Raw genomic sequence first — 27,401 nt, forward strand, 5'->3', positions numbered from 1 at the left:
CATAATAAGAAAACCTTTCCCAAAAAAGGAACTATAACATTTTCGCGACTTGGCATAATATATCGGACCTTGGAAATAAATCTAATCCACTAACCAATACTCTCGAAAGCCTTGTTAAGAAATCAGGTCATAACGGTAGCGTACAAATTAATTGAGAATAGAACCACACATTACATAATTTTTACAACAAAATAAAGACCATGGGAAAAGTCGAATGACCTAACTGTTTTCTCACTTTCTACTTTTTTTTTGAAAACGTTAGCAAAAGCAACAACGACCTGGAGAAATGGGAGACACGAAACAGGTCTTTGAAATTTTAGTCGAGTTTTTCGTTCATTTCTGCTATTACCTAGTGTTCGCTTGCCTTTTATTGATTATGAAAATGATTCAAAGTTATATTATATAAAACAGTAGGAGGATGTAAATATGTAACAATAGGAGCAACTATGTAAATACCCATATATTTAATTCAATCGCATTCAAAAATGATGTAGAAATATGAAAATTGATTTCGGAGATTTATTTTTATAGATTTTGGTTTTCCATATGGGAACATATGGAAGCTATGCAGAAGGTACGGTATGCTGACTATTGTAGAACTTAAATATTTTTTTGCGGGTAGTACATTTTTCCCAGCTGTCAAGCGACTAGGTTTCTTTAGCTTTTTTTTTTAATTGGTGATATGATCAAACGAATTTTTCTCTGAGATAATTGGAAGAAGTTTAAAAATTATTGTGTAGGAAAAAAGTTAAGACCACTAATCTTAAAAAATCTAAAACAATAGCTCAGGGGTATATCACATTAACATATTTTATTAATAGGAAAGTAATAAAGATAATAAATATGATTTACCAATTCGAGTAAAAAAAATTGTTGTTCGGCTGTAAGATATATTTAATGAGAAGCTTCGAGTTTTGGATAAAAAAGGTGATAGTAAGTTTAATTGGGCAAGTAGAAGAATGATTATATGATTATATTTTATTACGGTAAAGCTTTTAAGCCTCCAACGATCCACTTGATCTTACGTGTATATTTCGATTTAGAATTATATTCTTAACCCATATAACTGACTTTAGCGGCTTATTGTTAGGCTGATCAAATACTTTCCATCCTTTTGTATTTAATTTAAAAGGAGGTTTTTTGTGATAACGCCATTGCGACTTACATTTGACGTACAGCTACATAGTACTTAGAACGCGGCATCTATGTACTTAGTATTATTTGAACTTTCCACTTTGTTAGAATATAGATCGATATAAACTTATAAACTACAAAACTTATAGTTTTAAACTTTAAATTATAAACGGAATTGTATATTATGGTTCTTGAAGAAACAGTTTGATTTTTAGTTTTGTGATGGTCTGGAAATTTAGTTCTATTAACAGAATTCATTCATAAATATGTCTAACCTTCAACACAGAATTTGATTGTAGTATTCATTAAACGGTACTTTGAAAGTTATTATACATTATTAGCGGAATTTACTTCTATTAACTAAATTCATTCATAAATATGTCTAACCTTCAACACATAGAATTTGATTGTAGTATTCATTAAATGGTACTTTGAAAATGTTTATACATTTTTAGCGGAATGCCTTTAAGTTTTAATTTTTAAAAATTATTTTGTCTTAACTTTTGAATATTAACAACGGATAGATACTTCTTATTCAGGCCTTTTCCGATCCAAAAAAAAACACCGAATAGCTGGTGTTACATTATTATACCCGTTACTCGTTGAATAAAGGGGTTTAAAACATTAGTTGAAAAGTATGTAACAGGCAGAAGAAAGGCGTTACTTTAAAAAGTGATCTAGTCATGCCTGTCCGTCTATCCGAATGAGCTTAAGATGAAGCAAGCGACAACTATTTTACAAAACTATTCGCTTTTTCCCTTTTTTACTTTTCTTGCCAATTTCTATCTACATGCTCCCAACATTGTGCAATTTCTTCATGGCACACCTTGTAGCTGAGTAACGGGTATAGTTCGGCCGTCGACAAAACTCGACTAAGACTTTCTCTCTTCATTTTCCTCGGAACATGCCTGATTATTGTTTAAGCCTCATTATTTTTGATGTATGTAATACATCTTGAATGATTTTTAGGCGTTTCAGTTATTAATGTGCTTAATATATGTTTATCTGTTTATATTTTCCCTGTTTTTATCGCCAACTGTGTCAATGTATACGTTTGTGGTCTATAGCGGCGTAGACCGTCGATTGATGTACGTCGTCCAAGCGTACAAGATCTAGAAGATCTTATCAACAAGCCATCCACGCCCTTACGCGATGTCGGCGATGGCGGTCCTCCTTCTATCGTTGATGTCCAAGAGTCTTACTCTGTTGTGGAAGGTATGTATGTGTGCTAAAGAAATAATTTTTTCAATACGAAATAACATACTTTTTCCAGGTATGTACCAAGTATCATAAAAAACCCCATTGTAATACGTAAATCAGTTAAAGCAACTGCGTTGTAATTATTTTTCTTTAAGCACATACATATATGTTATATCGTATATCTAACTAAGTTGTAGTTGTTAACATGAGCATGCCTTGTACTTGTTTTCTAGACTCGACTGCTTACCTCACTGTCGGCGTCGAAGGTAGTCCAGCGCCTACGTTCAAGTTCTACAAGGGAGTTAGCGAGATTCTTGAGGGCGGTCGGTTTAAGTTTCTCACAGATGGGCAAACAAACACAATTACCTTGTGTATGCGTAAGTGCAAGCCCAATGATGAGAGCAAGTACAAGATAGTTGTTTCCAACATTCACGGCGAGGATTCAGCCGAAATGCAACTCTATGTATCTGATTCAAGTGGCATGGACTTCCGTGCCATGCTCAAAAAACGTCGTTATCAAAAATGGGACAAAGACGAACAGGACCCCAATTGGGGCGACCTTAAAGAAACGGAAAAGCCGTTGCCGGCCCTTAAAAAAGTTGAAAGGGTAAGAACTAAGTTATTCGCTTTTACCAGACTTGCTGATGACAGGGTGGAATTCTCTATAATTTGTTGGCACTTTGATTCAGTTCAGCTTAAAAGCTTGACTACATTTTTATTGAATTCGTGAATTTCGTTCTTAGCGTAGCCCTATACATATTTTAAAACAATGTAAACTGCATCAATCAACAAGGCATCAAAGTGTTTGCCTCAGCTTATGTTTCATTTAGATACATCCAATGAATCCAAATTGTAAATCGCATCCGTATCGGTAAAATTTTATTTCTTTTAACGAATTTTTAGGCAGGTTAAGGTTTTAAAACTTTATAAAGAAATATTTTCCAATAAACATTTTCGATTGATATACCTGAAATTTAGGGTCCAGGATCGCGTAGACCATCTTTGGCAGAGCTGATTCCCGATTGGCCGACATTACATCCATTTCGGCGTGAGGAGGTGCGCTCCCTCTCTCTCTCTCTCTCTCTCTCTCTCTCTCTCTATAATAATTTATTACCGAATTAATACTCAGTATTATTGCCTATACTTTTCAGTAGTGTAAGCGACTATTGAATTTTGGTAATTTTGTACAGCTACTGTTTGGATATCAAATTATTTTACAGCCAATTTTGACTCATGATCTCGAATTAACTCACGAAAAGGTTTTCTACAATTATTAAGTAATTATTTTGAATTATAATTGTTTGAATTTTGTTATCTGTTTCTTATATGCTATGTGTCATTTCACAAAGAGTTTTCCACTCAAAAACATCGCACATACGGCTAAATGTTTTTACCTGCATAAATTATAAGCGAAGTTTATGCAAAAAAAGCTTGACATAAAAGTACCGACACAATAACAAATGAGCATACCAGATATACTAAAGAATACACAAAAAAAATTTCCCAATATTATGTATGATAACTCATATGATATAGGTATACATACTTTGAAAAAGTAACCCTAACCATATAAATCAGCCTAAATGGTCGTTTTACCATTTAATAATAATTTTTGGAAAAATCAAAATAATGTGAGTTATCATAGAATATTCTGGATGTTTATGTCTGCGTATGGTCTAATTATATTATATAAATGTGTGTAAGCCCTTTTGTGAAAGTAACAAAGGCAATGCAATTTTTGACAAAAATGACAAAGTTGGAAGTACATTATTCAGAGCTAAACGTATTAAAAAAAAGACAATAAGCTTGTAGTTTAAATTCGATATACGATAAATAATAATAACGAGAATACTTATAAACTCAAAAGCGACTATTGGTATTAGAAAGTGGTTTCTTGTTTCAAAATATTTTATTAAATAAATAAAAAATTGCCACGATTCCAATCCAATACTTTAATTTACAATTTCGCATTATCATAATCTTCAAGCGTGTTACCGGCAGACAGACTATTAAGTCAAGAACTTTCAACGCAGAAAATAAATAAATTAAATTTCTATATATGTAAGATGCGATGTTACTTTACCAGTATTTTATTTACCGATAACCTAGAAAAAATCGACGGCACGACCATCATTTCAGTATGTCCGACCGCTAGTCTGTACCTTCAGTTGACCAAGGCGATTTTTATGTGCCCTTTGAAACAAATAAGTTGACTTTGACTTATGCTAAAAGATTATGTGTTACGTATTTATGTATGTACGAGTATATTTTGTTTAAATATTAATACGTGTCAAAGAAAGCAAAAAAAAAACTTTGATTTTTGGGCTCGAATCTATAATAATTAGAAATAAAACAAAAGTAACCTATCTTATCAAAATACATCACACATATAAATGATTTTGTAATATATATTTAATTACATCCATCTATATGTGAGAACTATCTTGGTAAGATTATATTTAAAATAATAAGAAATACATTTAGTAATCGTATATCAAATTTACACACCTTTACCCATTTTTGACAACGTATCAACTTAAAATATGTGAGCACAGAAGGTTGAGTCGTTCCTCAGTCCACTTATCGATCAATTTGCAAAAGAGGGAAAGGACAAAAAGGTTGTTTTTGAAGCCAGATTCAGCAAACCCAATTGCAAGCCCAAGTGGCTGTTTCGAAAAGACGTAAGTTCCCCAATACAGCTCAATTTACTAAGAGCTTTTAAAGAAGACTTTTTCCCATTTCTAATACTTAATTAATTATAGGAGGTGTTTACCGGCAGTAAATTTAAATTTAAACAAGAAAATGATACTTATCAGTTGATTATTACGACACCGAAAGTCGAGGACACCGGCAAGTACACCATTGAAATCGGCGGTGTTTCAAGTACAGCATTTTTGAATGTCGAAGAAGCCGATCCCACCTACACTTTTACGAAACCCCTTAAAAAGAAACTTGAGGGATTCACTCAGCATGAGACCACTCTTGAGTGCTCCGTCAGTAGCAGTATGGCTAATGTGCATTGGTTTAAGGATAACACCAAGTTGGAGTCCGATGATCCTCGCTACCTTATCTCTAAAGATATAAACGGTAACCTCAAACTTATTATTAAGGATTCTGTGCTCGATGATGCGGGGCTTTACAGATGTCAACTGGATAAGCAACCTGATAAGACCGAGTGTAACCTTAAGGTCACGGAGTACCCCTACAAGTTCGTCAAGGTTCTAAAATCACAACAGTGTATTGAGAAAGACACAGTGACGCTCGCATGCGAAATCGACGATGCTATGGGTGAAGTGAAGTGGTTCCGTAACGGCGAAGAAATCAAGCCCGATAAACGCATTCAAGTTGTAAAAGATGGTCGAAAGCGAAAGCTAGTCATTAAGGACTGCAAGGTTACCGATGCCGGCCAATTCAAATGTACAACGAATGCCGACACCACAGAGTCGGAAATTGTCATTAACTGTAAGTTTGTCTCTTCTTATGATGCAATCAGTGTAACGAGTACTAGAATACTAGTTGCCTTTTTTGGCATAAAATAAAGTATCTAAGCTAGCGAGATAAATTTGTTTAGTAACAATTATAAAAATCCATTTATTTATAGATTTTAATTTACATTATATATATATATATATATTATATATTATATATATAAATATCTAGTTTGATTTTATGCCAAAATAATGAAAATGGACCGGTAATACATTTTTTATACTTTTAATAACATAATGTCGGTGGTATTCCCTGTTTAAATATATTTTTTATAGACCAAAACCGCTTTAACAAAAAACTCAAGGATACTGAAGCTGTTGAGAGAGAAAAATTGGTTCTGGACATCGAGCTTCAGGATCAAACGGCACCATGCGACTGGAAATTTAACGGAGAGCCCATAGTACCAAGTGAAAGTATTGAAATCAAGAACATGGGTGGCGGCAAGCATCAACTCATATTTAACAGCCTGGATATGTCTAATGAGGGCGAAATAACTTGCGAGTCTGGCCAGCTAAGTTCGAAATGCAAGCTTTCTATTCGCAAGGGAGAAAGTAGACCAAACATAGACTGTCCTGATAAATTTGCTGGTCCTATCAGTGCCCCTGTGCTTCTAGAAGTGCCATTTAAAGGTAAAAAAAAAAACAAAACAAAAAAACCGAACATTCCAAAGAAAAGAAGTTCTATTGTCTTAAGAATTATTTTAAAAAAATAGGTGAAAAATATAATTACATTTTAATGTACCAATATTAATAGTAACTCGTATTCTATATTTTGAAATTTTTCCGTATCACAACTTTAAGTTTACAATGAAGAATATTTTGTTAAAGATGTATTTCGAAATCGATCGGTTCGCATCAAAAGTAATTTATGATATTAACTACCATGACTTGTCAAACTGTGCTGGTACTTCCAAACAATTTATTGGTTCACAGATATATCAAGTGGTTGATTTTTTATTCCGTATTTTGGTCTCTTTTTATAATCCGAAAATATTTGTCATGGGTGATTAAGGTATCAGACGTCTTCGTTCAATCATACACACCACAACTTCTTTTTTTATATTCCCTTCCACGCGCAACAAATTTTTTAAACCTTGTTTATTTAGTTTCCGGTACAAAGCAAACACCAGTAGAGGCCAAACTATTCAAGGACGGAAAGCCATTGCCCGTGAAGGATGTGGAGGTTGCAGTTACCGATGACAAGGTCACATTTAAAATAAAAAAGCCGTCGAGAGATTTATCTGGGCCATATCAAATAAAAATATCCAATGGACAAGGGGAAGATACCAAAGATGTACAGATTATTTGTCAAGATGTTCCACAGCCCCCTCAGGATGTGGACATTACAGACGTCTATCAAACATCCTGTGTAGTAAGCTTCAATCCCCCGTCTGACGATGGTGGTACTCCTATAACCAAATATGTGATAGAACGGCAGGACTTAAGCAAAAAACATGGTTGGGAGTCTGTCGCTGAGGTTATACCTAGTGAACCGTGTCTAAAAAAAATTGATGACTTAATCCCAAAAAAGCAGTACAGATTCCGCATTCGTGCTGTCAACGCAATCGGCCAATCAGATCCAGCCACATTCAAAAATACCATTCTTGCAAAAGACCCATGGGATGAGCCTGGAAAGCCGAAGGCAGTCGATCTCACCGACTGGGATAAAGACCATGCAGATCTGAAGTGGGACGCCCCCGAGACTGATGGTGGGGATCCTATAACTGCATATATTGTGGAATACAAAGAAAAGTTCTCTAACGACTGGGTTGCCGGCAAGGAAGTTGACGGCGATGCTAGAACTGCTACTGTTGACGGTCTAAAAGAGGGGCAACAGTATGAATTCCGAGTCCGTGCTGTTAATAGGGCAGGCCCAGGTGAACCCAGCGACAAGACTAAATCCATTATTGCAAAATGCCGTTTTGTTAAGCCCTTCATTGTTGGAGAAGGTCTTAAAAATGTGACCGTTAAAAAGGGACAAACTATTCGGTTCGACATTAAATATGATGGTGAGCCAGAGCCAGCAGCTACATGGCTAAAGGGAACAGACAATTTAAAGTTTGACAACCAGCGCATTAGCTTAGATCAGTTGGAAAGGAACTCATCCATTACTATTAAAAAATCAGTGCGCAAGGACACAGGCAAATACAAATTAGTACTGTCGAATAGCTCAGGGACAATCGAGTCCGAGGCTCAAGTTGTGGTTCTTGACAGGCCACTTGCTCCTGGCGGACCATTTGAGCCGGAAGAGATTCGCGCCAGCCATATAAAAATGAAATGGAATCGTCCAGAGGATGACGGTGGTTGTGAAATTAGTGGATATGCTTTAGAGCGCATGGACGAAGAGACGGGCCGCTGGATTCCAGCTGGAGAAGTGGGTCCGAATGAGACTTCATTCGATTTTAAGGGACTAACGCCAAATAAGAAATACAAGTTTCGCGTGAAGGCCATTAATAAAGAGGGCGAGTCAGAGCCACTTGAGACATTCGACGCAATCGTGGCAAGAAATCCATACGATCCTCCAAGTCCACCCAGCCAGCCAGTTATCGATGATTACGATAACAAGAGTGTCCTTTTGAAATGGAAGCGTCCTCCGTCAGATGGCGGACGCCCAATTACCCATTATATCGTTGAAATAAAAGACAAATTCGCACCTTCCTGGAGTGAGGTGGCAAGGACTGATGATCCCAACCCTGAATGTAACGTAGAGGGCCTTAAGGAAAAAATGGTGTACCAATTCCGAGTTAGAGCCGTTAACAAGGCAGGCCCCTCCGAGCCCTCCCAACCCACTGACAATCACTTGTGCAAACACAAAAATCGTAAGTATTCACATTATCAGGTCAGTCCAGATATAAACCTGCTTTGGCTTAACATTTAAACACATTTGGCAAACAATATTAAGATTAATTAACTAATATTGCTTTCAGATATTTAAATAATACATATATGTGTTGGGATATATTTTTGCTTTACATGGTTTACCAAATGCCTATATAGCTTTTCAAACACAGCACAATCAACCATGTCGAACCATCCATTTTTGATTCGTTGGACGTAGAGAATCAGTAGTCTTCACAAGTCGTGGATTTTATTTTCCGAATTTATACCAGTTACTCGTTACTTGAAAAGTAGGTAGCAGGTATACAACGTTTTTGACCATATAGGATATATATATTCCTGATCATGATCACTCTGTCCGTATAAACGTCTTGATCTTAGGAACTATGTAAGCTAGAAAGTTTGAGATTTGTTGAGTTTATTAGAATCATGCATATTCCAGAGACGCAGACGCAGCGCAAGTTTGCTTCCAAATATTGCCACACTTTTGAAAAATGTTTTGATTTTTCTTCGTTTTGTCCTTTGACCACCCGTCAATGCCCACAAGCCGCACGCAATTTTGAAAAAAATGTTTAATTTATTTTTCATTTTATTATTGATATTTCATCGATTAGGCAAATAAATTTTGAAATTTCTCGTTGGCTCTTCAACCAGGTAACCAGCTGCAAACGTCATCTGATAGTGATAGTCTTGTTTAAACTGCTTTTTAATAGAATAACAATAATTTATTTATTTGTCATGTGTTAAAAGGTTTTATTTGACCAAAAAAAATCCAAACTTGGCTAACGAAATTTTTGTAGACAGCACCTAAACAAAGCATTTTGGCTAAGGCTGATTTTATACCCGTTACTCGTTGAGTAAAAGGGGGGAAGCGTGTTCAGACATATAAAGTATATATATTCCTGATCAGCATCAATAGCCGAGACGATCTGGCCATGTCTGTCTGTCCGTCTATGCGTATGAACGCTGCGATCTTAGGAACTATAAAAGCTAGACAGTTGAATTGAGCTTGCAGCTTCCAGAGGCATAGACACAAGTTTGATTCCAAATGTTGCCACGTCTAAAACTGAAACGCCCACGCTTTTGGAAAATGTTTTGATACTCTTAATGTTCTTATTAGTTTTAAATAGTTTGCCAAAAAACTTTTTGCTACGAACACAAACCGCCCAAAACTGCCCCGCCCATACTTTTGGTAATTCTTTAAGTGTTTCTCTTTTTATTCCCCAATATCTATCGATATGCCAAAATAAGGAATTTCGCGATAGCTGAGTGACAGGTATCTGATATTCGGGGAACTGGACCATTGTATCTTGTTTTATCCTGAAATAAATGTATTTAGTATTATTTTTAAATAATCTTTTCTTTTTGCTCTACTGAGAGACGACATTATGTTTCATTCAACGGTACACAATTTCCATGATCGTGGTATATCGAGATATATTATAAAAGACTTTAATATAGCATATTTTAATTTTATGCATGAATGATTTTGATTTACATCAGCGCTGACAGTCGGAAATTGCTTAGAAAATCTCGCATCAGCTTAACTGCCAACGCACTTACTGTGTATGTACTGCAAGACGCTTAGACCCCCAAAGAAAAAAATATAATGTTTTCATTTATTCATGTCATTTATTCAACTTTTAGTCAAGCCGCAAATAGATCGGTCTACTTTTAAACGAGTAACAATAAAGAGCGGCCGAACTCACAAATGGTCAGTTGATGTCCTTGGGGAACCAATACCAGAGCTACATTGGAGCTGGCGGGATGATATTCCATTAACCAACGGAGACAGAATAAAGATAGAAAATATCGACTATCATACTGATTTTAGCATTACAAATGTTTTGCGTAAGGATAGTGGCTTTTATACTTTAAAAGCAGAGAACCGCAATGGCATTGACCGCGAGACCGTGGAATTAGTTGTTCTAGGAAAACCAAGTTCGCCAAAAGGACCCCTTGCTGTAAGCGATGTAACTGCAAATGGATGCAAACTTCAATGGAAGAAGCCTGAAGATGATGGTGGAGTGCCAATAAAGGAATATGTTGTTGAAAAAATGGACACAGCAACTGGAAAATGGGTCCGAGTTGGAAGATCTCCTGGTGAAAAAGAGCCCCCTAGCTTTGACGTTACTGGCTTAAATCTGGGATCAGAGTACATGTTCCGTGTTTCTGCTGTTAACGAGGAAGGAGAGTCGGAACCTCTTACTACTTTGGTAGGGGTCGTGGCTAAAGATCCATTTGATGAGCCAAACAAACCTGGAACTCCAGAAGTTACTGACTATGATAATCAAAGTGTAAGCTTAAAATGGGCTGCACCTAACAATGACGGAGGAGCCCCAATTCAAAAGTACATAATAGAAAAAAAGAATAAAAATAAGACAGAATGGGAAAAAGCTCTAGAAATACCGGGAGACCAACTGGAAGCCACAGTTGCCGGACTTCAAGAATATGGAGAATATCAATTTCGCGTAATAGCAGTAAACAAAGCCGGACTTTCCCCTCCATCAGATTCTAGTGTGCCCCAAATAGTGAAGTACAAAAAATGTAAGTCTTAACCCCTTATGCGTTTGCAAGCCCTTCACCGGTACTTATATATTTACTAGATTATTTTAATGTAACAAGTAGAAGGAAGAGTTATATCGTTACAAAGAATTATTATATTCTTACACTATAAGGATATAGTCCTGTTCGCCTGTGAATTATATCAGCATGAAAATTATAATTGTGCTCGCTAAATTTATTGTCACCTAGTTTCTGAAAGTTTAATTAAACCAGAATTCCCACACCTACCCAAACTCCCAAAACTGCAACACCCACACTTTTGCAAAATGTTTTTAATTTTCACATTTTTTCTAATTTTATCTCCCTCGATATCCCAGAAAAAATGTGCAATTTCGCGTTCGTATTTTCACTACCTGAGTACGGGTATCTAAAAACCTTGTTTAAACAGCTTTTTAATAAAATAATAATAATTTATTTTTTATAATTCTCCTTCCTATCGATGTACCAAATGTAAATATCTAGCGAGACACCAAAAATTGTCAAAATCACTCCAATACTTTGGATTCCTAGTTTTAGAAGTATTTAATAAGACGTTAATTAGATTATGATAAATTATTAGAGAGTAATAATCAATATATAACTGCTAGGTGACTTTATCGAGTTGCAGCACAGGACTAGAGCGTTATCTATTATTTTTCTTTCTGTTTTACAGTGAAGCCCCGTATTGACCGATCTAACCTAAAACCGTTGCTCATTCGAGCCGGCAAGCCAATAAAGTACGATGTTAATGTTCGTGGTGAACCTGCACCCGTAATAACGTGGTATCAAAATGATAAAGAGCTCAAGCCAGAAGAACTTCCTAGCAGTAGCGAAATCAAGAACATCCCATATAATACTAAGATTTCAATCATTGAAACTGTTCGTAAACATACTGGAATATACAAGATAATGGCTGTTAATGAACACGGACAGGATGAAGCCACAGTTGAGGTTAATATTCTAGCTCCTCCAAGCAAGCCAAGGGGTCCCTTGGATGTTAAAGATGTTACTAAAGACAGCTGTAAGCTCAAATGGAAAAAACCAGAAGATGATGGAGGAAAACCCATTTCAGCCTATCAGGTTGAAAAGTTTGATAAAAAACAAGGTCGTTGGGTCCCTCTTGGTCGAACGTCTGCCAATGATACCGAATTTGATGTAAAGGGCCTCCAGGAAGGCCATGAATATCAGTTTCGCGTCAAGGCAATTAATGAAGAGGGGGAATCCGATCCCCTGGACTCCGATGATAGCATCATAGCTAAAAATCCCTATGATGCTGCTAGTAAGCCAGGTACACCTAACATTGATGATTATAATGAGCATATGGTAAAATTGAAGTGGGAAGCACCCAGGTCTGACGGAGGCGCCCCAATATCAGGTTACGTCATTGAAAAAAAAGATAAGTTCTCTCCTATTTGGGATGAAATCCTCAGCACCAATGTAAGTATTGCGAGTTATATTCAGCTTTTATTTTTTATAAGATATTTATCAAAGCAATTCCATTAAAAAAATTTATTTTTGAAGACATCCGTTCCCGAAGCAACCGTTGAAGGTCTTGTTGAAGGCAATATCTACCAGTTTCGAGTTCGGGCAGTTAATAAGGCCGGTCTCAGCGACCCGAGTGATGCAACAGAGCCTCATTTGGCTAAGCCAAGAAATCGTAAGACCGTATATATTTTTTTTGAATTAATTAATTACAAATAATAATATAGTGGTTATATTGGATTACGACATTAATTCGAGTGTTAAGCCAAAGCAAACACTAGCATACCACATTATTCAATCTATCATTAAGTATTTAATTCCCCCATTGATATTTTCAATTTTAGTAAAGCCATATATAAACAGGGATAAAATGAAGCCTATTAAGGTTCGCGCTGGTCAACCCGTTAAGTTTGATGTCGATGTCAAGGGAGAACCGGCGCCTTCTTTAACATGGTTCTTAAAAGAAACCGAGCTAACGCCTACGGGTCAAGTACGTCTAGAAAACATAGATTACAATAGCAAACTTACATTGCTTGATACGAATCGCAAGCAAAGTGGCCAGTATAAGTTACGTGCTGAAAATATAAATGGCGTTGACGAAGCTGAAGTTGAAGTCATTATATTAGATAAGCCTTCAAAGCCTGAAGGACCGATTGAAGTCTCGGACATTCATAAAGAAGGGTGCAAGCTTAAATGGAAGAAACCTAAAGATGATGGAGGTATACCTATTACTGGCTATGTAATAGAAAAAATGGATACCGCCACTGGTAAATGGGTTCCTGCTGGTTCCGTAGATCCAGAAAAATATGATATTGAGATAAAGGGCTTGGATCCAAATCATCGCTACCAATTTAGAGTGAAGGCAGTCAACGAGGAGGGTGAATCAGAACCTCTTGAAACTGAATCGGCTATTACTGCCAAGAATCCATTCGACGTGTCTGCTCCCCCTGGTCTCCCTGAGCTTGAAGATTGGGATGAGCATCATGTCAAACTAAAATGGGAACCACCCATTCGGGATGGGGGCTCTCCTATTACCAACTATATAATCGAAGTAATGGATAAAGATTCAGGGGAATTTGTGAAGGCAGTTGAAACTGATAGTCCAGTTTGTAAAGGCGTCGTAAAGAAACTTGAAGAAGGACAGCAATACAAATTTAGAGTTCGAGCCGTAAACAAGGCCGGTCCATCGGACCCATCCGAACAAACGAATTGGCATGTGGCCAAACCTCGATTCCGTAAGTTGCCTACAAAAATCTTTTTTAAGTTCCTAACATTATATACTAAATATATACTTTTTAGTGAAACCCCATATTGATCGAATGAATTTAAAACCTGTGATTGTAAAAACTGGTTTATCAATTAGCTTGGATATTAACATACGAGGAGAGCCAGCTCCAAAAGTTGAATGGTTCTTCAATAAATTATCTGTTACAAGCGACGAACATAGTGTAAAAATTGATAATGTTGATTACAATACGAAATTCTTTGTTATGCGTGCACAGAGATCTCAAAGTGGAAAATACACAATCAAAGCAACAAACGAAGTTGGTGAAGACGAAGCAGAACTGGAAGTCACAGTTTTGGGCAAGCCAGGAAAACCAAAAGGTCCACTGCAAGTCAATGATATAACAAAACACAGCTGCAAGCTTAAGTGGGAAAAACCAGATGATGATGGTGGTTCACCCATCGACTACTACGAAATTGAAAAACTTGATCCTCACACGGGTCAGTGGTTACCATGTGGAAAGAGTACCGAGCCGGAGGCCAAGGTAATTGGTCTTCATGAAGGAAAGGCATATAAATTCCGAGTAAGGGCTGTAAACAAGGAAGGAGAATCTGAGGACTTGGAAACCGAAAAGCCAATTATAGCGAAAAATCCATTTGATGAACCAGATAGACCAGGGAAACCTGAACCAACTAATTGGGATAAAGATTTTGTCGACTTAGCCTGGGACCCGCCGAAAAACGATGGTGGCGCACCAATCCAAAAATATATTATTCAAATGCGAGATAAGTCTGGACGCGCATGGGTGGACTCTGCAACCGTGCCTGGGGATAAGTGTAATGGTACCGTAACTGGCGTAGAAGAGGGCCATGAATACGAGTTCCGTATTGTTGCTGTTAATAAGGCGGGACCTAGTGATCCAAGCGATGTTTCAAAATCTGTGATAGCGAAACCTCGTTTTCTTAAACCTCACATTGATCGCAAGAACCTACAAAAGAAAATTATGCGCAGCGGTCAAATGCTTCATATTGACGCATTAATAAAGGCGGAACCTCCAGCAAAAATAACATGGACTTACAACGAAACAGAAATTAAAACTTCAGATCACATAAAAATTGAAAACGAGGACTATAAAACGACATTCATTATGCCAAAAGTGAAACGCGCTGATCGAGGCATTTACATCGTCACTGCCAAAAACGACTCAGGTTCCGACACCGTAGAAGTTGAGCTGGAAGTACTGTGCAAGCCAAGTAAACCGAAAGGCCCTCTAGCTGTTTCTAATGTAACGGCCGAGACCTTACACTTGAAATGGGAAAAGCCCGAAGATGATGGCGGTGACCCTGTTGAACAATATTTAGTTGAACGCATGGATACGGAAACAGGTCGATGGGTACCAGTACTTACAACTAAATCACCTGAAGCCGATGTTACAGGTCTTACGGAAGGAAAGGAATATCTATTTAGAGTAAAAGCTGTCAATTCCGAAGGCGAATCAGAGCCTTTGGTGACCGATATTCCAACAAAGGCCAAAAATCCTTTTGATGCGGCCGACACCCCAGGTAAGCCGCAAATTGTTGATTGGTCAGGTAACCACTGTGATCTAAAGTGGAGGGCACCCGAAGACGATGGGGGAGCATCCATTACTGGCTATGTTATAGAAAGGAAGGATCCCAACACAGGAAAGTGGCAAAAGGCACTTGAAACAAGTACACCTGACTGTAAGGCACGCGTAAATGACTTAATCGCAGGCAACAAATATCAGTTCAGAATAAAGGCTGTCAACAAGGCAGGAAAGAGCAAACCGTCCGAGCCGTCCGACCAGATGACCGCAAAGGACCGATTTGCTCCACCCAAAATTGATAGAACAAACATTAAGGACATAACCATCAAGGCTGGACAACACATTCGATTCGACATTAAGGTCTCTGGAGAGCCTCCGGCTACAAAAGTATGGCTTCACAACAAAGCACGACTGGAAAATGACGATAGTAACTACAATATTGATATGGAATCATATCGCACAAAACTGGCCGTGCCAATTTCAAAGCGATTCCATTCAGGAAAATATACTCTTAAGGCAGAGAATGAATCTGGACGGGATGAGGCTTCATTTGAAGTCATAGTCTTAGATAAACCGGGCCCCCCAGAGGGTCCTTTACGAGTCACAGATGTGCACAAAGAAGGGTGCAAGCTGAAATGGAACGCTCCCTTGGACGATGGAGGTTTGCCAATCGACCATTATATTATTGAGAAAATGGACGTTGAGAGTGGGCGTTGGTTGCCATCTGGACGCTTTAAAGAATCTTTTGCCGAGTTGAACAATTTGGAGCCTAGTCATGAGTACAAATTTCGAGTGCTTGCCGTAAATACTGAAGGTGAATCTGAACCATTAACTGGAGAACAGTCTGTTATTGCCAAGAATCCTTTTGATGAGCCCGGAAAGCCCGGAACTCCGGAAGCAGTCGACTGGGACAAAGATCACGTCGATTTAGTTTGGAGGCCACCAATTAACGATGGTGGATCGCCTATCACTGGCTATGTAGTTGAAAAACGTGAGAAAGGTACTGACAAGTGGATAAAGGGAACAGAAGTTGCTATCCCTTGCCTTGGCGAGGAGTGCAAAGCCACTGTGCCAACCCTAAATGAAAATTGTGAATACGAATTCCGAGTCAAAGCAATTAATGCTGCTGGGCCTGGTGAACCATCTGACGCAAGCAAACCTATCATTACAAAGCCAAGAAAGTGTAAGTCTATACAGAGCAATATAAATTGCAACCATGTCCGTCATTTTTTACGCGATTCCTTTTTAGACTATCAGCATTTTTTTGTTTCCCCAGTAGCAGATGCGAATAAAAAAAGGTTCAATATTTGCTTATGCCATAAAATCACCAGAAAACTCAGTATAAAACATATATTTTTAAATTAAGTAGTAACAATTTTAAACTTATAAGAATCGGTCAACTTATGATACAGTTTAGTCTGGAGCTTATACCCGTTACTCGTTTAGGAAAAGGATATACTAGAAATGTTGAAATGTATGCAACAGGTAGAAGGACCGTTTCCGACGCCCAAAACTCCACTTCCATGATTTTAAACATTATTTTATTTTTTTTTAATTATGAAATTTCGCGTTGTCAAATTATTTCATCATGGTAAATTTATATAAATGTAAATTTAATTTAAATGATGTTTTTATTTTTATAAAATTTTATATTTTATATATTTCTATTTTACTTTTATAATAAAATAGTGGCCCCCAAAATTGACCGCAAAAATATTCGTACCTATAACTTCAAGTCTGGAGAGCCGATATTTTTGGACATCAATATCAGTGGAGAGCCCGCACCGGATGTTAATTGGAATCAAAACAACAAGTCTGTTCAAACAACATCATTTAGTCATATTGAGAATATTCCGTATAACACTAAATATATAAATAACAACCCCGAACGGAAAGATACGGGACTCTACAAGATCTCAGCGCATAACCTATACGGTCAGGATCAAGTCGAGTTTCAGATTAATATTATTAGTAAGTTAACAACTATTGTAATGTTTAAAAAAACAAGATACATTTTCCTTTTGTTTAATTAGCGAAACCCGGCAAACCTGAAGGTCCTTTAGAAGTATCAGAAGTACACAAGGATGGTTGTAAGCTGAAATGGAAAAAACCCAAGGACGATGGAGGTGAACCAGTTGAAAGCTATTTGGTTGAAAAATTCGACCCAGATACGGGTATTTGGTTACCTGTTGGCAGGTCTGACGTACCTGAGTACAACGTTGATGGCTTAGTCCCAGGTCATGATTACAAGTTCCGTGTAAAAGCTATAAACAAGGAAGGGGAATCGGAGCCACTGGAAACCTTGGGGTCAATAATTGCCAAGGATCCATTTAGTAAGTTCAAAAATTAAAGAAATGTAAAACTTTATAAGACATTCTTATATTTGCTTAGGCGTTCCATCAAAGCCCGGAATTCCAGAACCTACCGATTGGACTGCAAATAAGGTAGAACTTGTTTGGCCAGAACCAGCAAGTGATGGTGGATCGCCGATACAAGGCTATATAGTTGAGGTAAAAGACAAATACAGCCCTCTTTGGGAAAAGGCTTTGGAAACCAGCTCCCCAACTCCAACTGCAACGGTTCAAGGTCTTATTGAAGGAAATGAATACCAGTTCCGAGTAGTTGCCTTGAATAAGGGTGGCCTATCGGAGCCTTCGGACCCAAGCAAAATATTTACAGCTAAGCCGCGTTATCTTGCTCCCAAGATAGACCGTAGAAATCTACGTAATATTACTCTGTCATCCGGAACCGCTCTTAAATTAGATGCAAATATAACAGGCGAACCCGCTCCAAAAGTAGAGTGGAAACTTTCCAATTACCATTTGCAATCAGGAAAAAATGTTACAATCGAAACTCCTGACTACTATACAAAATTAGTTATTAGACCAACCCAGCGAAGTGATTCTGGAGAATATTTGGTCACGGCCACTAATACTTCTGGAAAAGATAGTGTGCTTGTAAATGTAATTATCACAGATAAACCCTCACCTCCTAATGGACCACTTCAAATATCCGATGTGCATAAAGAGGGTTGCCACCTTAAATGGAAACGTCCGAGCGATGATGGGGGTACGCCAATTGAGTATTTCCAAATTGACAAATTAGAGCCCGAAACTGGGTGCTGGGTTCCGTCTTGTCGATCTATAGAACCTCAAGTTGATGTTACAGGTCTTACTCCTGGAAATGAATATAAGTTCCGAGTATCAGCTGTAAATGCCGAAGGTGAATCACAGCCCTTGGTAGGCAACGAATCTATTGTTGCAAGAAATCCTTTCGATGAACCTGGTAAGCCCGAGAACCTTAGAGCAACTGATTGGGATAAGGATCACGTGGACTTGGCGTGGACCCCACCTCTAATTGATGGCGGATCACCAATTTCTTGCTATATCATCGAAAAGCAGGATAAATTTGGAAAGTGGGAGCGGGCCCTTGACGTTCCTGCTGATCAATGCAAAGCGACTATTCCAGATCTTGTCGAGGGCCAAACCTACGAGTTCCGAGTTTCCGCGGTCAACGCAGCTGGGACTGGAGAGCCATCTGATGCTACACCGCCAATAATTGCCAAAGCTCGCAATAAACCACCTATTATAGATAGATCCAGTCTAGTAGAAGTGCGTATTAAAGCTGGACAGTCTTTTACATTTGATTGTAAGGTATCTGGGGAGCCAGCGCCTAAGACGAAATGGCTGCTTAAGAAAAAGGAAGTTTATTCAAAAGACAATGTTAAGGTGACTAATGTTGACTACAATACCAAACTAAAAGTAAATAGTGCAACCAGATCTGATTCCGGTATATACACAGTGTTTGCAGAAAACGCAAACGGAGAAGACAGTGCAGATGTTAAGGTAACTGTCATTGACAAACCTGCACCGCCAAACGGACCGCTTAAGGTTGATGAAATAAATTCCGAGTCTTGTACTCTGCACTGGAATCCACCAGACGACGATGGAGGACAACCAATAGATAACTATGTCGTTGAAAAATTAGATGAAGCAACAGGACGTTGGATACCTGCCGGGCAGACTGACGGGCCAGTCACCGCACTTAAAGTCAAGGGCCTTACCCCTGGTCATAAATACAAATTCCGAGTACGTGCCAAAAATCGTCAGGGAACATCAGAACCACTTACAACAACACAAGCCATTATTGCGAAAAATCCATTCGATGAACCTACAAAACCAGGAACTCCAACCATAAAAGACTTTGACAAAGAATTTGTTGATCTGGAATGGACTAGACCAGAGGCTGATGGGGGATCTCCAATCACCGGATATGTAGTTGAGAAGCGCGACAAATTTTCCCCTGATTGGGAAAAATGCGCTGAAATCAGTGATGACATCACCAATGCTCACGTTCCTGACTTGATTGAAGGCCTTAAATATGAATTCCGCGTCAGAGCAGTAAACAAGGCCGGTCCAGGCTTACCAAGTGATGCAACTGAAACACATGTGGCTCGCTCCAAAAACACACCTCCAAAAATAGATCGAAACTTCATGTCAGATATTAAAATTAAAGCTGGAAATGTATTTGAATTTGATGTACCAGTAACTGGGGAGCCTTTGCCAAGCAAAGATTGGACTCACGAAGGCAATATGATCATAAACACAGACCGAGTAAAAATTTCCAATTTTGATGACCGCACTAAGATAAGAATACTTGATGCAAAGCGATCCGACACAGGCGTCTATACATTAACAGCACGAAACATAAACGGTACAGATAGGCACACTGTAAAAGTTACAATCCTCGATGCTCCAAGTGTGCCGGAAGGCCCAATACGTAATGGTGATGTTAGCAAAAACTCTATAGTACTTCGATGGCGGCCACCCAAGGATGATGGTGGCTCAGAGATTACTCATTATATTGTGGAAAAAATGGATAATGAGGCCATGCGCTGGGTGCCCGTTGGTGATTGCACTGATACCGAAATCAGAGCGGATAATCTAATTGAAAATCATGATTATAGTTTTAGGGTAAGGGCTGTTAATAAGCAAGGGCAATCACAACCACTCACAACTTCTCAGCCTATAACAGCAAAAGATCCTTATACACACCCAGATAAGCCTGGCCAACCGCAAGCTACAGATTGGGGTAAAAATTTTGTGGACTTGGAGTGGTGCGCTCCAAAGAGAGATGGGGGAGCACCCATTTCTTCGTATATTATAGAAAAAAGACCAAAGTTTGGTCAATGGGAACGGGCTGTTGTTGTGGCAGGCGATGTTTGCAAGGCCCATGTACCGGAACTTACAAATGGTGGAGAATACGAGTTTCGGGTGATTGCCGTCAATCGGGGAGGTCCTAGTGATCCATCTGATCCGTCTAGCACCATTATATGCAAGCCACGTTTCCTTGCTCCATTCTTTGACAAGTCACTTTTAAACGATATTACGGTCCATGCTGGAAAGCGATTAGGATGGACATTACCAATCGAGGCGTCTCCAAAACCATCCATCACATGGCTATATAATGGAAAAGAAATCGGTTCAAATTCACGAGGCGAGTCCGGTCTTTTCCAAAACGAATTAACTTTTGAAATTTTATCCTCACTTAGAAGCGACGAAGGTCGTTATACTTTAATATTACAAAATGAGCATGGATCATTTGATGCGTCTGCTCACGCAACTGTATTGGATCGACCATCGCCACCCAAAGGTCCTCTGGATATAACAAAGATAACAAGGGATGGCTGCCACCTAACCTGGAATGTTCCGGATGATGACGGTGGTTCACCTATATTGCATTATATTATCGAAAAAATGGACTTATCCCGAAGCACGTGGTCCGATGCTGGCATGAGCACACATATAGTCCATGATGTCACTCGCCTTGTCCACCGCAAGGAGTATTTGTTCCGCGTTAAAGCAGTCAATGCAATTGGGGAATCCGATCCCTTAGAAGCAGTAAATAGTATAATTGCTAAGAACGAATTTGACGAGCCTGATGCGCCTGGAAAACCAGTTATTACTGATTGGGATCGTGACCATATAGACATGCAATGGGCTGTCCCAAAAAGTGACGGGGGAGCTCCAATTAGTGAATACATCATACAGAAAAAGGAAAAGGGCAGCCCTTACTGGACTAATGTACGACATGTTCCATCAAATAAGAACACAACCACAGTTCCAGAACTAACTGAGGGTCAAGAGTATGAATTTAGAGTTATTGCTGTTAATCAAGCAGGCCAATCTGAACCCTCAGAGCCGTCTGATATGATTATGGCAAAGCCGCGCTATCTGCCACCAAAAATAATAACTCCACTAAATGAAGTACGCATTAAATGTGGGCTCATATTTCACACAGATATACATTTTATCGGTGAGCCAGCACCAGAAGCGACGTGGACACTTAATAATAATCAGCTATTGTCGAATGACAGATCGACAATTACATCTATCGGTCACCACTCTGTAGTACATACTGTTAACTGTCAAAGGTCTGACTCTGGAATCTACCACTTATTACTACGCAATAGTTCTGGAATCGATGAAGGCAGCTTCGAACTTGTAGTACTCGACCGCCCGGGGCCGCCAGAGGGTCCAATGGAATATGAAGAAATAACTGCGAACTCTGTGACTATATCATGGAAACCACCAAAAGATAATGGGGGATCTGAAATATCTTCTTATATTATCGAAAAGCGTGATCTTACCCATGGCGGGGGTTGGGTACCAGCAGTAAATTATGTTAGTGCAAAATACAACCATGCCCTGGTTCCCAGACTGCTGGAAGGAACAATGTACGAGCTTAGAGTTATGGCCGAAAACCTACAAGGACGCTCAGATCCACTTACTTCCGACAAACCGGTGGTTGCAAAATCTCAGTACACGGTGCCGGGAGCTCCTGGAAAGCCAGAACTCATTGATAGCGATAAGAATCATATTACAATTAAATGGAAGCAACCAATTAGTAATGGAGGATCCCCCATTATTGGTTACGACATTGAACGTCGCGACGTAAACACAGGACGATGGATAAAGATAAATGGACAACCAGTACCTACAGCTGAATACCAAGACGACAGAGTAACATCGAACCATCAATATCAATACAGAATATCGGCGGTTAATGCTGCCGGCAACGGGAAGACTTCCGAACCTTCGGCCATATTCAATGCTCGACCACTGCGTGAAAAGCCAAGATTTTATTTTGATGGCTTAGTAGGAAAGCGCATTAAAGTTCGTGCAGGTGAACCTGTAAATTTAAATATTCCCATATCTGGGGCACCTACTCCGACAATTGAATGGAAGCGAGGGGATCTGAAATTAGAGGAAGGAAAACGAATTTCTTATGAGACTAACTCGGAGCGTACTCTATTTCGCATTGATGATTCAAACAGACGGGACTCTGGAAAATACACTGTTACCGCTGCTAATGAGTTTGGTAAGGATACAGCTGACATTGAAGTTATTGTCGTAGATAAGCCATCGCCACCTGAAGGACCTTTGAGTTATACGGAGACAGCCCCAGATCACATTTCGTTGCATTGGTATTCGCCCAAGGACGATGGTGGCAGCGAAATAACGGGATACATAATCGAGTTCACTGAGTTTGGTGTAGATGATTGGAGGCCAGTGCCGGGCGCTTGTCCCAACACCAACTTTACAGTAAAGAATCTAGTAGAGGGAAAGAAATATGTTTTTCGTATTAGAGCTGAAAATATCTACGGAGCTTCCGAAGCTCTCGAAGGTAAGCCGGTGTTGGCTAAATCGCCTTTTGATCCACCCGGGGCACCATCTCAGCCAACAATTGCTGCATATACACCAAACTCAGCTAATTTGGAGTGGCATCCTCCAGACGATTGTGGTGGTAAGCCTATTACGGGGTACATCGTAGAGCGACGCGAACGCGGGGGTGAGTGGATTAAGTGCAACAATTACCCAACACCGAATACATCATATACAGTATCCAATCTTCGGGATGGAGCTCGTTATGAGTTCCGGGTGCTCGCAGTAAATGAGGCTGGGCCTGGCCACCCGTCAAAGCCTTCTGATCCAATGACTGCTGAACATCAGCGCTATCGTCCAGATCCGCCGGAGCCACCAAAACCAGATCGTATTACCAGGAATGGGGTCACATTATCATGGCGCCCGCCTCGGACCGATGGAAAGTCCAGAATCAAAGGGTATTATGTCGAAATGCGTCCCAAAAACGGAAAGGATTGGAAAACTGTTAACGATATACCTATTAATTCCACTGTATACACAGTACCAAGCCTTAAGGAAGGAGAAGAGTATTCATTCCGTGTTGTTGCTGAAAACGAAGTTGGTCGTTCAGATCCATCTAAGCCATCGCAGCCCATCACAATTGAGGAGCAACCAAATAAGCCTTGCATGGATCTCGGAAAGGTCCGAGATATAGTGTGTAGGGCTGGTGATGATTTTAGCATTCACGTACCCTATCTAGCTTTCCCCAAGCCCAACGCATTTTGGTATTCTAATGACAATATGCTGGATGACAATAATCGTGTGCACAAACATTTGACTGATGATGCAGCATCTGTTGTGGTAAAAAACTCGAAACGCGCCGACTCAGGGCAATATAGGCTCCAATTAAAGAATACGTCAGGATTCGATACGGCTACCATTAATGTTAGGGTTCTGGATAGACCATCTCCACCGACACGCCTACGAGCTGATGAGTTTTCTGGAGATTCTCTAACATTGTATTGGAATCCACCAAACGATGACGGTGGTTCCGCTATTCAAAATTATATTATTGAAAAACAAGAAGCTCGATCGTCCACATGGTCTAAAGTCAGCAGCTTTTGCACAGTTCCGTTTGTTAGAATTCGAAATCTTGCACTCAACAAAGAGTACAATTTCCGTGTGATAGCTGAAAATAAATATGGTCAATCCGATCCCGCCAATACATCTGAGCCTATACTTGCAAGGCATCCCTTTGATATTCCCAATGCTCCCGGTATTCCCCATGGTATTGACTCGACAGAAGATAGTATAACAATAGCGTGGACGAAGCCTAAACATGATGGTGGATCTCCCATAACCGGATATATCATTGAAAAACGCTTATTGAGTGATGATAAATGGACCAAGGCAGTTCATTCACTTTGTCCAGACCTTTCTTGTAAAATTCCAAATCTTATTGAAAATGCTGAATACGAATTTAGGGTAGCCGCAGTAAATGCAGCCGGACAGTCGGCCTATAGCGGTTCCAGCGACCTCATCTTTTGCCGCCGACCACCTCATGCGCCAAAGATTACTTCAGATTTGTCAATTAGGGATATGACAGTAATTGCAGGAGATGAATTCCGTATAACAGTACCTTATCACGCCAGTCCTCGCCCAACTGCATCATGGAGTTTAAATGGTGTAGAAGTAATTCCCAGCGAACGTATTAAATTTGATTCTAACGATTATGCTTCAATTTATTACAATAAATCAGCTAAACGAGATGAGACTGGATCGTACACCATTACACTTACCAATAACAAAGGTTCAGATACTGCATCATGCCACGTCACGGTGGTAGATAGGCCATTACCCCCTCAGGGTCCACTTAATGCCTACGACATTACCCCCGACACTTGCACCCTGGCCTGGAAGACGCCTTTGGATGATGGAGGTTCACCGATTACAAATTATGTCGTTGAAAAACTGGATAACAGTGGTTCATGGGTAAAGATTAGCAGTTTTGTTCGTAACACTCACTACGATGTCATGGGCTTGGAACCTCAATACAAATATAACTTCCGCGTAAGAGCAGAAAACCAATATGGTTTATCTGATCCATTGGATATTATTGAACCTATTGTTGCCAAACATCAATTTACAGTCCCAGATGAGCCTGGTCAGCCAAAGGTTATAGACTGGGACTCTGGAAATGTCACTTTGATTTGGACCCGACCATTAAGTGATGGAGGGTCCCGCATACAAGGCTATCAAATTGAATATCGAGATATTTTAAACGATTCGTCTTGGAATACGTATGACTATATCATAAAGGACAATAAGTATCAACTTTACAACTTAATCAACGGCAGTGAATACGAATTCCGTATAAGGGCTAAGAACGCTGCAGGCTTAAGTAAGCCATCTTCACCATCTCTTAGATTTAAGCTGAAAGGAAAATTCAGCGTGCCATCACCTCCTGGAGCCCCACAAGTAACCAGAGTCGGCAAAAACTATGTCGACCTAAAGTGGGAGAAACCCTTAAGAGATGGTGGCTCCCGCATTACGGGTTACATTATTGAACGAAGGGACATCGGTGGAGCCGTATGGGTAAAGTGTAATGATTACAATGTTTTGGATACCGAATACACCGTTATGAACCTCATCGAGATGGGTGATTACGAATTCCGAATATATGCTGTCAATTCCGCTGGACGTTCAGAACCAAGCTTATGTACTATGCCAATCAAGGTTTGCGAGGTACTAGGTGGGGAGAAACCTGATTGGATTACACGACTGCAAGACAAGGTAGCACCCTTTGGCAAGGATTATACTTTACAATGCGCCGCCTCAGGTAAGCCAAGTCCAACTGCAAGGTGGCTTCGCAATGGAAAAGAAATTCAAATGAGTGGGGGCCGAATGACATGCGACAGTAAAGATGGGGTCTTCCGACTGCACATATCTAATGTGCAAACTGGAGACGATGGTGACTACACATGTGAGGCAATGAATTCTCTCGGATTTGTTAACACATCAGGTTATCTAAAAATTGGATCACCACCAATTATTAACAGATGTCCAAACGAACTAAAATTGCCAGAAGGAGATAATTCAAAGATCAAGATTTTCTACTCTGGCGACCAGCCACTAACTGTGATATTAAAGAAAAATAATGAAGTCATATCTGACAGTAATGACGATTCGCATGTTAAGGTAAACATATTTGACGACTATGTAGCGATTTACATTCGTAACATTGTAAAAAGTGATGGTGGTACATATCAAATAGAATTCACGAATGAATCTGGTAGTGCCACAGGGCAGTTTAATGTACACATTACTGGCATGCCTTCAGTGCCCACTGGACCTATGGGTATCTCTTACATTAACAAAAACTCCTGTACGTTAAACTGGCGTCCCCCTTCCTACGATGGTGGTCTTAAAGTTAGTCACTACGTCGTCGAGAGAAAAGATGTGTCATCTCCACACTGGATAACTGTTTCTAGTACCTGCAAGGATACCGCCTTCAATGTACAAGGTCTTATTGAGAACCAAGAATACATTTTCCGAGTGATGGCGGTAAATGAGAACGGAATGGGTCCACCACTAGAGGGCTTAAATCCAATTCGAGCCAAAGACCCAATTGACCCACCATCGCCACCGGGCAGTCCTCAAATTACTGAGATCGGAGGAGACTTTGTGCATTTGGAATGGGGAAAACCGGAATCGGATGGCGGTGCTCACATTCAAGGCTATTGGATCGATAAGCGTGAAGTAGGCAGCAACACATGGCAGCGTGTAAACACTACCATCTGTGCTGCCAATCAAATAAACTGTATCAATCTCATTGAAGGTCGACAGTACGAGTTTCGAATTTTTGCCCAGAATGTTGCAGGTCTTTCAAAAGAATCATCCGCTTCCCAAGCAGTCAAGATAATAGATCCACAGGCGGCTTCGCCTCCATTGATTGTGAAACCGCTACGCGATGCCAATTGCATTCAAAACCACAATGCCCAATTCACATGCACAATAAATGGCGTTCCTAAGCCAACGATAACTTGGTATAAAGGAGCTCGCGAAATCAGTAACGGCGCCCGATATCACATGTACTCAGAAGGGGACAATCACTTCCTAAATATTAATGACGTATTCGGCGAAGACGCTGATGAATATGTTTGTCGCGCTGTAAACAAGGCTGGAGCAAAATCAACACGCGCCGCACTGGCCATTATGAGTAAGTAAATAAATATACATATTGCGCGTTTTTGGTATACTAAATATTTGGATTATTTGAAAAC

At 39.5% G+C, this 27,401-nt stretch overlaps 1 protein-coding gene across 8 annotated transcripts in view; it reads left to right on the top strand.

Moving 5' to 3' along the window:
• LOC6724724 (twitchin) overlaps positions 1-27,401 on the top strand; it is a 51,105-nt gene that overhangs the window by 16,148 nt on the left and 7,556 nt on the right. For 4 of the 8 annotated variants that reach the window (XM_016180709.3, XM_016180707.3, XM_016180717.3 and 1 more), the window contains 14 exons: positions 2,202-2,349; positions 2,568-2,941; positions 4,890-5,015; positions 5,097-5,796; positions 6,099-6,452; positions 6,929-8,641; positions 10,308-11,207; positions 11,878-12,641; positions 12,726-12,861; positions 13,031-13,921; positions 13,986-16,658; positions 17,165-17,446; positions 17,509-17,808; positions 17,867-27,337. In XM_016180709.3, the coding sequence (XP_016037337.1) occupies positions 2,202-2,349; positions 2,568-2,941; positions 4,890-5,015; positions 5,097-5,796; positions 6,099-6,452; positions 6,929-8,641; positions 10,308-11,207; positions 11,878-12,641; positions 12,726-12,861; positions 13,031-13,921; positions 13,986-16,658; positions 17,165-17,446; positions 17,509-17,808; positions 17,867-27,337 (18,832 nt within the window). Of the gene's footprint in view, positions 1-262; positions 305-2,201; positions 2,350-2,567; positions 2,942-3,312; positions 3,391-4,889; positions 5,016-5,096; positions 5,797-6,098; positions 6,453-6,928; positions 8,642-10,307; positions 11,208-11,877; positions 12,642-12,725; positions 12,862-13,030; positions 13,922-13,985; positions 16,659-17,164; positions 17,447-17,508; positions 17,809-17,866; positions 27,338-27,401 lie in introns of all 8 variants that reach the window. The other 4 variants (XM_016180703.3, XM_016180702.3, XM_016180711.3 and 1 more) reach the window with 3 other exon arrangements.

This window comes from Drosophila simulans, chromosome 4 (assembly GCF_016746395.2).
Source record: "Drosophila simulans strain w501 chromosome 4, Prin_Dsim_3.1, whole genome shotgun sequence".
Lineage (NCBI taxonomy): Eukaryota > Metazoa > Arthropoda > Insecta > Diptera > Drosophilidae > Drosophila > Drosophila simulans.